We start from the raw sequence: 14131 nt of genomic DNA on the forward strand, positions 1-14131 counted from the left end.
GGTTCTTTTACACAGGCTGACACTATCAATTCAGGGCCATGCCCTTCGCCTGTCGTCGGCCGCCAGGACCTTCACCTTCACCAAATTTCTCTCAGTTATTGCAGCATCTCTCAGAAGGAGCTGGTGAGACGATATACACATTCAGTCGTCATCCAGGAAACAGGCAGCCTGTGATCTGCAGGCCACCATGCTCCCTTCGGTAGTGGCTATTGCTGTCCATGAAAAAAGGTCACCTGTTCAAGGAGCCAGATCGACTGGTGGTAACAATAGATGCCAGTCTGTTCAGCTGGGGCGCTCACTTCGGCCATCAAGTGACTCAGGGTAGGTGGTCTCGGGAAGAGTCAGCTTGCAACATCAACTGGCTGAGAGCAGCACTCTACGTCATTTCCAGGAGGACATTCAACACAAGCACATCCTGGTGATGATGGACAATGTGGTCACCAAGGCCCATATCAACCACCAAGTGGGCACGCGATCCCGATCCCTCACGGCGGAGGGAGAGGCCCTGGGCAGATGGGCGGAGCGACACCTCGAGTCGATTAGAGCAGACCACATTTCAGAGGTGGACAACACTCAAGTGGACTGGCTGAGCATGACCACCATAGACAACTCAGAGTGGTGCCTGCCCCCGAATTTCTTTCACCAGCTGTCCCAGAGATTCGGAGTCCCGGTAATCAACCTCTTTACCAGCCAGGAGCTTCCCCACTTCTTCTCCCGCTTTCGCTCCCCCTGGGCGGAGGGGATGGATGCTCTCCGTTGCAGATGGCCCCTGAGATTCCTGTATGCCTTTCTGTCTCTGCTTCTGCAAGTAGTCCGCAAGATCATCGTAGAAGCGGCAGAGGTACTCCTGGTGGCTCTGCATTGGCCCAAGAGGTCCTGGTATGCCGACCTTGTCAGTGCCTCCATGGTGCATCCCTCAAGGCCAGGTCTCCCTCAGCCACGGGGCCATTGTCCACCCGGTCCACTTGGTGTTCCACCGATGATATCAATCCGGTCACGCCATCTGTTCCGCGCATCTTAGACTTCCTGCAGGAGGGCCTAGATAGAGGCCCTGCCCCAAATACCCTCCGTTGCCACGTAGCTGCGTTGTCTACAGTTTGGTCAGGCCATTTGTCCCAGCCTCTCAGCAGACTTCCAAGGTGTGTAGCTTCCTTAAGGACACCTCCAATCTAGGACCCCCAGTGGTTCATTGCTGCCCCACTTGGCAGCTCTCTGTGGTCCTACAGGCCCTGACATTATCCCCATTGGTTCGAGATGATTTATGTATTATTCATCCTGACAGGGTTGTGCTTCCCTTGGACCCTTCATTTATACCCAAAATTAACATTTGGTTCCACAGAGCACAAGAGGTGGTATTACCGGACTTTTGCCCACGGCCCAAGAGGTGGTATTACCGGACTTTTGCCAAGAGCGCAAGAGGTGGTATTACCGGACTTTTGCCCAAAGCCTCTGCTTTGCTGCTGCTTCGGCTGCCATTGAAACAGGGAGGGCATGGTATTTGGGTGGGGACTGATTGTTGTGCTGGAGGATGATTCTGGAGTTTCTACTGCCCGTCTTACTGCGCATGCGGAGGAGGTTTCCCGCCAAGGCCAACGGCACCGACATTCCATCTTGGTGATGCCTTTCGAAGTTATCTCGCACCTGACATTTGGGAGAATTATGATTGGACTGTGCATGGGATGCCAAGGGGTGGGGAATGGGTTATACAATATATCATTTGCTTTCGCGCCTAAATAATCAGACTTCGCTTTGCTACGCTTCTGTTCATTTATAATTAGTAAAAGTACACTTGATTTCTATCAATGGAGTCTTGTGGTTTTCTTTCCTGATTATCCAATGAAGAGGTGCTGACAATTAAGCGAAGTCTCACACACCCCACCAGGAGTTTCAACCTACCGTGGGGGGTGTACTCACAAGAAGGAACAAAGAAAAATGTCATTGCATGCGAGCGATGAAGAGGAGACTGAAGGGGCAACTGCAGACCCATCTTTACCTGAAAGGCTGGCTGGCCTAAGAGTAGAAGAGCCTACGGTTCGCCCCCAATGGACTTTGGGAGTTGGGCAAAAAGAGGATTCTGAAGAATTGGATGCAGGAGTCACCAGAAGGAGACTGAAAAAAACAAACAGCTGAATGGGGGGAAGCTATGACCGAGCGGAAGACCCGAGGGAGAGCAATGGAAAGGGAGCAAACGGAAGAATTTGAACAAAGGTACCCCATGCATAAATTTAGGGAGGGTGAAGAGGCCGAGGGAGGTTGGGAGCAAGGAAACCCAGAACCAGCCTCCTCCCCCCCCCCAGCCAGGGCTGCTGCCAGAGTAGGGGGGGCCCCCAGAAGATGCCGAATGGCAAAAGTCCCTCCCTTAACAGTAAAATATAACGGTGATCCCAAGAGGTTGGGCCTTTTCATCATTCAAATTTGGAATTATATGGAAATATATGGTCCGGATTTAGAAACCGATGAGATGAAAGTGAGGATGGTTTTGCTTTCTTTGGAAGAAAAGGCGGCCGATTGGATGGTGAGCTTACACCAATGCAATTCCCCTCTCCTGAGGAATTTTAATGACTTTATGGCTGCACTGAAGAGGAGGTTTGATGACCCGCTGATTGAGAAACGCGGGAAGGTGAATTTTATGGCCCTAAAGTAGGGAAATAGACCAGTGGCTGAATATGTTCAGGAGTTTCAACAGCTTTCAGCATATATGAGGGGGTGGTCAGAAGAGGCCCTCCTGGATCAGTTTGCCTTGGGATTGAATGAGGACATTTACCAGCAATGCATTAACAGACACCTTCCCAGACGAGTTGTTGCTTGGTGTGAAAATGCAGCAGACGTTGAGTTAGATTTGGTTAGACTTCAACGTGCAAAAGAGAAAGAAGCGGAGAGGTTCCCCCCCCCTGCCCAAGCCCCGTTTCGCATCAGGAGTGAAGGGAGGGGAAGCTCCGCCAGCAAGATCAAGCCTTTCACGTGCTTCCGTTGTGGAAAGGGAGGCCATCGCGCCGTGGATTGCCGCGTTAAACTAGCCCAGACCGCTCCACCCCCTACCAAGAGGGAGGGAAAGGCAGGCAAGGCCCCGGGGAAGAAGAAAGAGGCTGCGTACGCTGCTGAGAATGTTCCCCAGTGTTTCCAGCCGGAGGTGGAGGAGGAAGCGGACGTGACCACCAGCTCCTCTGATGAATCCGATGACAACACCTTGCCTCGTTGGGTGAGTTCAAATAAAGGCCCCATGTTAATCCCAATTGAGCTAAGGGTGCCACCTGCTGTTGAGATGGAGCAGCTTTCAGCTCTCCTAGACTCCAGCTGCTCCAGATGTATGATTAGTCCAGCAATGGTGGAGAAATTGGGCTTGAAGTTGAGGACTTTGAAAACCCCTATTGTTTTTTGCCAGATCGATGGGTTCATTGCAGGTGGGGGCCCAGCCCATTTTTACACTGAACCTCTAGAAATGAAGATGGGAACCCATTTAGAGTTAATCTCTTTTATTGTGGCACCTGGGATGGACAGACCCCTTATTTTGGGACTCCCCTGGCTTCGTAAATGGAACCCTCGCATTAACTGGAGGGAGGAGTGGCTGTGCATTCAAACCAGCACAGCCCCAGACGGGAAGGTCGAAGCCTCAGAGCCTGCTGGCTCCAACCCCACTTTGGTCACCAGGGGCCAGGAGAGAATTGAGGGGGAGGAGAAGATTCCAAAAGAATATTGGGACCTGAGAGTAGTTTTTAGTGAAAAATCTTCCGATAAGCTTCCACCCCACAGGCCCACTGATTGCACCATCAAGATGTTGCCTGGGGTAGCGCTTCCAAAACCCCAAATATATTCTATGTCACCCAGGGAGATGGAGGAGATGAGGAAGTTTATTGACAAGAACTTGGAGAGGGGCTTCATTGAATCAGCCAGACCCAAGGTGGCTGCCCCTGCACTATTCAGAGAAAAGAAAGATGGCTCTCTTCGTCTTTGTGTGAATTTTAAAAATCTTAATTCGATCTCATCCCAAAATCTCTACCCTTTGCCTCTGATGAAGGATATGCTGGCCCAGCTGGGGAAGGGCCGCATTTTTACTAAACTGGACTTACGGGAGGCATACTATAGGGTCCGGATTAAGGAGGGAGACGAGTGGAAAACTGCTTTCAACTGCCCCCTGGGTTGTTTCCAGTTCCGTGTAATGCCGTTTGGCCTGCAGGGGGCACCTGCAGTCTTCATGCAGTTAATTAATGAGGTTTTGGATGACCACCTCTACAAGGGCGTTATCGTATATTTGGATGATATCCTTATTTACACGCAAACACGTGACGAACACATCAAGTTGGTCCGCACAGTACTAAAGAAACTCCGGGCCGCGGAGCTTTATGCCAAGTTGTCCAAATGTGAATTTCACCAGGAGAAAATAGACTACCTTGGCTATCGTATCTCCCACGCAGGTGTGGAGATGGACCCCGCTAAAGTCAAAGCGGTCACTGAGTGGGAGGCGCCTCGTACACACAGGCTGTTGCAGAAGTTTTTGGGTTTTGCCAATTTCTATCGTCAGTACATCCCTTCTTTTGCCAAAATTGCACTTCCCATCACTCATTTGTTAAAGTTCAAAGGTGGGCCGAAACCCAAGCCTAGCAAGCCATTGAATTGGACCATTGAGTGTCAAGCTGCTTTTGAGAAGTTGAAACAACTTTTTGCCGAGGAGCCGGTTCTGAAGCACCCGGACATGGACAAGCCGTTCGTAGTTCAAGCTGATGCCAGCGATGTGGCGGTGGGGACCGTATTACTTCAGACCAACGACCAAGGTAAATTACAACCTTGTGCATACACCTCTCGTAAACTCACTGACACAGAAAGACGTTGGGTGATCTGGGAGAAAGAAGCATTTGCTGTTCGTTGGGCTTTGGCCACATGGCGCCATTTCCTGGAGGGCGCTAAGCACCTGTTTGAGGTGTGGACTGACCATAAGAATTTGGAGGCTTTGAGAACTCCCAGGAGGCTTTCCCCTAAGCAGATGCGCTGGGCTCAACATTTCAATTGTTTTAATTTCACCCTGAAGTACATCCCGGGGGGGGGGGGGGAGAACTTCATGGCTGATGCTTTGTCCAGACTCCCTCAGTACAACTGCTCTAAGCTCAGCGTTGTCCAGACCGTTGTTCCCACGTCAAGCCTCGCTGCTCCTGTGGTTACTAGACAACAAACACGCTCTAAGGTAGACGTGTCTCAAGATTTTCTTTCCGACCTCAAGAAGGCCCTTCCTCATGATGATTGGTTCCAGCAGCATCAAAGTGAATGCACCATGAGGGATGATTTGCCATGGATTGGGGCGAAGCTTTACGTCCCTACCTCTCTTCGTCTAGTGGTTCTCCAACGGGCTCATGATTCCAGGTTAGCGGGGCACTTTGGATTCGTGAAGACACTGCATCTTGTAAAATGGCAGTTTTGGTGGCCCTCTTTGAAAAAGGACATTGAGCTTTATGTCGCCAGCTGTCCCGTTTGTGCAGCTGCTAAACGCCCGCCTGGAAAACCACAGGGTTTGGTCCAGACTGTAGCTCACCCTGTTGCCCCGTGGAAGGAGATTTCTATGGACTTCATTGTCGAACTTCCTGAGAGCCAGGGGCACACAGTCATATGGGTGGTTACTGACTTGTTCTCCAAGCAAGTTCATTTTATACCTTGCCCAAGGATTCCTTCTGCGAAAGCCCTCGCTAAACTATTCATTTCTCACATTTACCGTTTGCACGGAGTGCCTGATCGCATCATTTCTGATAGGGGCGTGCAATTCACCTCAGTGTTCTGGAAAGAATTTCTTAAGCGCATTGGCTCCACCCAGGGCTTAAGCTCCGCCTATCACCCTCAGACTAATGGGGCTTGTGAGAGGACTAATTCTGTTCTGGAGCAATATTTACGTTGTTTCATCAACTACCAGCAAGATGATTGGGTGGACTTGTTGCGGAGGTGGCTTATAATAATTCTGTACATAGCAGCACTGGTTTCACCCCTTTCCAGGTGGTGTTTGCCCAGGATTTTGTTCCTATTCCCGAAGTCCTTCTTGAGCAGCTGCAGGTTTCATCGATCTCTGAGTGGAGTGAGTGTTTACGGCATGTTTGGCCTTTGGCACTTCGAGCTTTAGACTCTGCGCATCGCGCGCATAAGAAGCAGGCTGATAAGAAGCGTGCTAAATCTTATGATTACAAGGTGGGAGATCAAGTTTATCTATCCACAAAGTTCCTTCAAACTACACAAAAATCCAAGAAGTTGGGGCCTAAGTATGTGGGTCCGTTTCCCATCATCAAGGTCATCAATCCTGTTTCAGTTCACTTGCAGCTGCCCAAGCACCTCAACCGTGTGTATCCTGTTTTCCACGTTAATCTCATTAAGCCTGTTCGTTTTTCATCTTTATGTCCGCCGGTGGATCTGCCACCTGCCCCCCTATTGATTGATGGTGAACAACATTTTGAGGTTCGAGAAATTTTGGACTCTTGCAGACGGCGGAATCGAATTCAGTGCCTGGTGGCTTGGAAGTATTTTCCCCCATCTCATGCCGAGTGGGTGGATAAGTCTCATGTCCGTGCCCCCGAGCTGCTCCACCAGTTCTGTTCTGCTTATCCTGACAAGCCCTAGTTTTCCCTACTTCCTGACTTTTTCTCTCTCCCCCCCTTTTTCTTTTTCCGTTTTTTGTTGTTCGTCTGTTTGTGTTTTGTCGTTTTCCAGGTCTGACTGCCTTTTTCCGGAGGAGGGCCGGATGTCAGCCTCTGCTTTGCTGCTGCTTCGGCTGCCATTGAAACAGGGAGGGAGGGCATGGTATTTGGGTGGGGACTGATTGTTGTGCTGGAGGATGATTCTGGAGTTTCTACTGCCCGTCTTACTGCGCATGCGGAGGAGGTTTCCCGCCAAGGCCAACGGCACCGACATTCCATCTTGGTGATGCCTTTCGAAGTTATCTCGCACCTGACATTTGGGAGAATTATGATTGGACTGTGCATGGGATGCCAAGGGGTGGGGAATGGGTTATACAATATATCATTTGCTTTCACGCCTAAATAATCAGACCCTCGCTTTGCTATGCTGTTCATTTATAATTAGTAAAAGTACACTTGATTTCTATCAATGGAGTCTTGTGATTTTCTTTCCTGATTATCCAATGAAGGGGTGCTGACAAAGACACCCCAGGGAATGTACCTAGCATACTCTGGATCTCAGGTGGGCTCTGTGTAGATGTGTGAGGAGAACAGTGGATTTTTGCAGATCTGAGGCACTTTTCGTGTTGTTCCAGCTAGGGTCTATGTGGCGGAAAGTTCATCATCAACCATCGGCCGATGGCTGAGAGTATGCATCGCCTTGGCGTATGAGCAGCAGTCAAGGACGGTTCCACACTGTATCACTGCTCACTCCAGGAGGAGCGCCTCCAAAAAGGCTGCCTGGCCAACCCAGGCAACAATAGAGGATATCTGCAGGGTAGCGACATGGTTGTCCTCCTCTCCGTTTGTTTGGAATTATAAAATAGACACATTTGCCTCAGCTGAGGCTTCATTTGGCAGAAGAGTGCTACAGTGGGTACACTCCATGGCTGAACCCCTGGACAGACCTTCTATCCGCCCTGGTGACAAATAACTTGGATAGGTCCCATGTTTGGACTCTCCAAGCAGCGCACAGGAGAATGACTATTGGCTTACCAGAAGGGTTGTTCTCTGTGCACTGTGGGAGAGTCCAACTCCGCCCAGGGTCTTGTTTGGGTCCAGGGTACCAGAAGATTTCCATGCCATCTCATCGCATCTCTCTGGACCCAACAATCATTGAAAAATTGGCCTTAAGGAGGAACAGGAGGCATGGTTAAAGAAATTTGAACTCAGTCCTTGGGCAGCCAGACTAATTTAACCCATGTTTGGACTCTCCCACAGCACACAGAGAACTATCTTTCAGGTAAGCCAATAGTCATTCTGTTCAGCCTCCAAAGTTGAAAATTTGTTGATAAGGTTTTCATCATTTTGGTTATATACAAAATAATATCAGGCTGTTATACGTACAATTTTTTAAAAAAATGTTATTGTAATAATAATTACACAGTCATCCAGATTTTTAGTATGTCTGAGTAAGACTGGGATCAAACTGAAGAATTGCTGGTGTTATAGGAAACAGAGGCAGAATCTTGTGAAATTCATCTTTGTTTTTATTAGGTTCTCAAGCAGTGCCAACCAATATGCCTCCACCACGTAAACTACCTCACCGTTCCTGGGCTGCATCCATACCAACAATTCTCACTCACAGTGCCTTGAATGTTTTATTGCTGCCCTCACCAACCCCTGGTCTCATGCCAGGACTTGCAGGAAGTTATCTTTGTTCACCACTTGAACGTTTTCTTGGATCGGTTATTATGAGGAGGCATCTCCAAAGGATTATTCAGCAGGAAACGGTACCAATAGGATTAAAAAATTTAATTCCATTAAGCAGTTGCTGAAAGGCAAAGCTTCATTTTTCTCCTAGCTTCAGTATGCATGGAAGTAGAAATTGTACATTTGGAAACCATGTTTTAAATTGTTTGGAATCATATGAAACAATATATGTTTATCCCAAATGTGGCTCATCCACTACTATATTACCAGTCCTTTTATTGAAAAATCCCAAAGTTCCTAGGAATGCAAATTGGAAAACATTTTGTTTAGTGTTTATACAGGTAGTCCTTGACTTACATCAGTTCACTTGGTAACTGTTTGAAGTTAGAAGAACAGCACTGAAAAAGTGATCTATGACCATTTTTCACACTTATGACCATTGCATCATCATCATTGTCACATGATTTTTCAGACGCTTGACAACTGATTCACATTTCTGTCCTGGGGTGATGTGATCCCCTTTTGCAACTCTGACAAGCAAAAGTCAGTGGAGAAACGAGATTCATTTAACAATCCTATTACTAACTTAACAACTGCAATGATTCCCTTAACAAATGTGGTAAAAATAAGTTGTAAAATAGGGCAAAACTCACTTGACAAATTTCTCACTCAGCAACATAAATTTTGGGCTCAATTGTGGTCATAAGTTGAGGACTATCTGTATTTGGAAACATTTTGTCCAAATTCTGACTCCTCCATAAACTTGTTTGTTGTCCAAGTCATCATAAATTTGTTATAATTAGTAGCAAAATAAGAATTTTATCGAAGATATATTTCATATTTGAAAAGTTGAGAAAAAATATGTGTTGCCTTGATATCAAATAGACTATGCCCACTGCTGACTTGATGGAGAGTATTTTCTTGTGGTAGGAGTATAAAGCAGTATGCAGTTCTTCAGAGTTTAAATGTTCAGATAAGTTATTTTTATAAAGCTACTGTACTGATCATTAAGCAACTTATTAATTATTAATTATTGACAGAGGAACCTGTTCAATTTCATCAGACAATAGCAATGATGCCTTTCATTTCCATTTAAATAAAACTTTCTGTTGTTATTCAGATCATAATAAAGCTTGGATAAGAACTTTCATTTCAATCAGATATTTTGGCTTTTTTTTAAAAAACAGTTGCAGCTTATCAATTCCAATGAACCTGGAGTGATCATGTTCAAAACAGATGCTCTGAAGTGTAGAGTTGCCCTTAATCCCAAAACTAACCAGACCTTGCAACTAAAAGTAGCACCTGAAACTGCAGGCCAGTGGAAGCAAGAAGAATTGCAAGTTTTGGAGAAATTTTTTGAAACCAGGGTATGTATTTGTCCAATGTTATTGTAATGCAGGGCTGTCAAACTCCTGGCCCACGGGTGTGTCATGGGTGTGGCCATGCCCATGCCTGGTTTAGCGAAGAAAAAAAAAGTCCCAAGACGATGTGAGTTTGACATCCCTGTTGTAATGTAACCGAGGGCTTAATGAACAAAGTAGTTAGGGTGCTGTGATTTTTCATGGTAAGAGGTCTTTGAATTAATTTTCATAGAAAGAGCAGAAGCCACTGTTCCATGACCAGGAGTAGCCAAATATTGAAAAAAGATTTTAAAAGCTGTATTCAACCATGAGTAACTGACCCAACTTTTCCCAGTTTCGTGATGTTCCTTTGAATTAAACTACAGTGTTCACAATGTTATTAATTAAATAAATTACAATTTATTCTGGAGTTAAAGCCAGGGAACACTTACCTACGAAACATGATAAAAATACTGCATTTATTGCAGGTTGCAGGGCCACCATTCAAAGCCAATACTTTAATAGCCTTTACCAAGCTATTGGGAGCCCCTACACATATTCTTCGGGATTGTGTACACATCATGAAACTAGAACTGGTAAGTCCATTTTGTTCTCATCATTATTGCAAATATTTTTTCTACTTAAATTGAAAGTGGATTATTTATCTATTTCAATGGCATGTTTTATTAAATAGTTTCCTGATCAGGCAAGCCAGCTGAAATGGAATGTACAGTTTTGTTTGACAATTCCTCCAAGTGCTCCACCAATTGCACCTCCAGGAACACCTGCAGTTGTGCTGAAATCGAAAATGTTGTTCTTTGTAAGTAAAATTGCGGGTTCTAATGCTGATGATTCTATTTGATGTGGTCTTTAAGAACACATGTAATAAAGTTAATTCACTGCTTTACCTTAGCTTAAGTATGACTAGTATAATCTCTATTAATAACATCTTTTGAAAGAAGCATAAAACCTTTTTGGAACTAGTCTAGTTACTTAGATTAAAAAAATAGTTCCTATTTAATTTGTGCTGATAGTGCTGCCTTCCCTAAACTAATACATTTATAGACAACAGCTTCCAGAATTCCAAGCAGCAGGAAAAAATATCAATTAAAAGGCATCTATTTTCTTTTGAAACATAGCCTTTTAACCTCGTATATGTAGAGATAGCTATTGCCAGCAACTATAACAAGCCCTAACAATAGTAAAATGGCACCTGCATCATGATACAAGTACAAATGATACAATTACATACATAAATTACATCATTTGTATGAGATTATGGTGCATGTATCATTATTTGCTCATTTTGCTTTTCCAAGAACATCTCTAGTAATTCTTTACTAGAATTATTCAGCAGTTAAATATTCAAAATCAGATTTATGATCTTAAAAGACTGTATAGATGCAGAATTACTATGGTAATCATTGTATATATTCTGTTTGGCAGCTTCAGCTAACACAAAAATCTGCAGTTCCACAGGAAGCCATGAGCATAATCGTTCCAATCATTTATGACATGGCTTCAGGTACTACACAGCAGGCAGATATTCCCCGGCAGCAGAACTCTTCAGTTGCTGCTCCCATGATGGTTAGCAATATTCTAAAGAGGTTTGCAGAACTGAATTCACCACGGCCAGGTACTGTACATGTGCAGTAGGTCAAATCATCTGCATGTTTGAGTTGCCAGAATCTCAACAATTACACTTTAAATATTGCACTTTATCATGACTCTTGCTTTGCCTTAATTGGTTTTATTAAAATCTGTTTTCAGTTAATGCATGTACGTGATAAACTGTCTGTATATACTGCTTCATGGTGTCAGAGGGTTGTATTATTGACATGACATGGACTTTATATTATTGACCAAGGAAGTGTAATGCATTTGATGACTTGACTTATACTACTGTGGTCATAGTTACACTATTTTAAGTATTAACATGTGACTCGGTGTGTATACTTATGTAAAATATAGTACTTGTTAGTCATCCTGCACTATAGAAATATATTTTCCCATTTATTGTAATTTATTTGTTATGAGACTGGTTGCCTATCTTGTTCTCATTTGTACTCTTTCAAGGAAAGTTGGTGAGCCAGCAAAATGGACCGATTTATAAATTATTTATAAAGTAACATTTATAAATTATAGTACTAGCTTTATTTTCTGTATTTCATAACTAACATCTTGTCTTGACTGTATCTTCTCTTCTGTGCTGTCTTTTTTTCTGTGAGATACTTTTGTATTCAGTTTCTCCTTTTCCCTTAATAAAAGTGTTAGAAACTTTTGAAATGCACTTTTTTTCAACATTTTTATTCTTGGGTTTGCAATTTCTGCCCAAGGCACTAATCTCTCAGAGTTGGTTTGAAATTACAAATAATTATATTGGCTTTATAGGGTAGTATGATCATACTGATGAGCACAGATTCTAAAATTATACTATATACACTACAACTATATGCAAGCAGTTTATAGGATTCAGGTGGTATGGATGATGCCTCTTCAAATGCTTGCCTTTATTTTTGATAATACTCCATCTGAACCTCTGATCATCATGGAGGTAAATGATTTTGGGACAGTAAGACATATACTTCCACCACGGTTTAAGGTGAATTATCCAACATTCATGCAATAGTTGCTAGCATTTGGACGAATATGTGGGCTACCTGCAATTCATGCATGCTTCAGAGAGTAGCTTAACTGTGAGTTACTTAAGCAGTGATGCTTTTGGGAAGGAAAATGCAGTTATAGTTTGTAATTGAACAGTTAGTGGAGCATTGGTCATCTGACTCATACTTGGGGCTTAACCAAAACTGGAAAAAAATAAAATTAGCATATATGGTTTTAAACTTGCAACATCTTTTCCCACATTGCTATAAAACATGATGGCATCAAAATAATGCATGCCTTCTAAATGGAAGCTTTGAGACAACTCCATGGCTACTTTTTACTGCTTTGTCATTTTAAAATAGTAAGTTGAACCCCAGTGTACATTTAAGTAACCTATATATTCTGCTAGAAACCTTCCTGTGTTATAAAGGCTTCACAGATTGTATTCCTTAAAGAGTAAACACAGCAGCATTTTCAAAAGCTGTAGGCATACAGTTTGTGGGGTTTTTGCCAGGTTAAAAATAAAAACATTCTGCTTGAGTTATTACTTTTGAAATTGTGGGTTTTCTTTTGTCTTTGAGTCTCTTGTCAAGAAAAGTGCTGGGTTCTCCTAGAGATTTTTTATGTTTTGTATAGTGTTGATCTAATCAATTCCAAATATTATTGACTTCTTATTCTGATTTAATAACTTTTTCAATTGAAAAATATTACAGAGGTTAATAGTTAATGTAACTGTTAACAGCAATGCCAGCAATAGCTGTCCAATTGTTTTGCATTTTCTAATAGTCGTCAAGTGTGTTCTTCAGTACTATTAGCATGAATTGGTCATCCTTTGGCAATATAGTTTAGCATTCACATTTCCTTTAAGGAGCACAGGATAGTATACATAGGAGACTGAGAAAAATATTTACAGCCAAACAGAATTTGGTTGCTAATCCACAACCAACAGTTTGGCTTTTGGCTCTTTTAAATGCATGTCTTAAATGTCTTTTCTATATAGAAAATCTCATTAGCTTGGATGATATTTGTGCATATTATGTAGTAATTGGTATTTAAAAGACATACCTTTTATTTTTGATACCAACTGTACACTTTCTAGTAAGTTAGAATAAAGCAGTAATATAGACAATTGGAATTCTGTTTATGGTGCATAAATTGTATGTTTGTTATTGTTAGTTGTTTACATTTTGTATTGATCACTGCCATAATGTAATCCACTTCTCTTAACTTCTTTTTCTTTCCCTTTTTCTAGGTGAGTGTACAATCTTTGCAGCTGTTCGTGATTTAATGGCTAACCTTACATTGCCCCCTGGTGGGCGCCCATAGGCTTTTATACAAAGGGTAAAAATGAGATGAAATGGAAAAACTCTGAAATAAAGCCTTTGGTTACTTAGAATGGAAGAGACATTTTCACGTGTCACAATTTTAAAAGAGCTAATACAATGGATTGGCCTACTTTCAGGGATGCACTTTCATCAGTTGTTTTTTTTCTTGGTACAGCACTCTTAAAATGTTTTACATTTCAGACTCATAATAAATTTATGTATCCTCTTGCAAGTAAAGAGTTAATATTCTGTTTTATACTTCAAAGATTATGAAAATGCCAAATTTGTTTATTTAAATGTTTTTTTCTGATGTCTTGGTGTAAGTCTTTTTTTAAAGCAGAGCTGTCATTTTTTGAATACTGTAAAACTATGAAAAACTTTATATTGAAACTGTATTTTAATATTACTGCTTTGGAATGTTAAAAATGGACTTGTTATAAACATGTCCGCAAAAGCAATATTTAATAAACTAGATTTTTAAAAATAAAGTTAAAGTTACTTTTAAAATGTACATTTATATAGGAAAAAAACCTGGATGGCTGTTTTTTTCCTCAACTTTATTGGT

General features: G+C 42.9%; 1 protein-coding gene across 3 annotated transcripts in view; it reads left to right on the forward strand.

The window, feature by feature from the left end:
- The window catches only part of MED14 (mediator complex subunit 14), a 174422-nt gene extending 160368 nt beyond the window's left edge, over positions 1-14054 (forward strand). For 2 of the 3 annotated variants that reach the window (XM_087721772.1, XM_087721773.1), the window contains exons 26-31: positions 8142-8377; positions 9485-9664; positions 10126-10233; positions 10332-10457; positions 11084-11273; positions 13494-14054. In XM_087721772.1, the coding sequence (XP_087577898.1) occupies positions 8142-8377; positions 9485-9664; positions 10126-10233; positions 10332-10457; positions 11084-11273; positions 13494-13567 (914 nt within the window). In that variant the 3' untranslated portion in view covers positions 13568-14054. The other variant, XM_087721774.1, reaches the window with a different exon arrangement.
- Positions 14055-14131: the final 77 nt, after the last annotated feature.

Source organism: Thamnophis sirtalis, unplaced genomic scaffold (assembly GCF_051295495.1).
Source record: "Thamnophis sirtalis isolate CommonGarterSnake01/CBP01778 unplaced genomic scaffold, rThaSir2_p1.2 scaffold_8, whole genome shotgun sequence".
Lineage (NCBI taxonomy): Eukaryota > Metazoa > Chordata > Lepidosauria > Squamata > Natricidae > Thamnophis > Thamnophis sirtalis.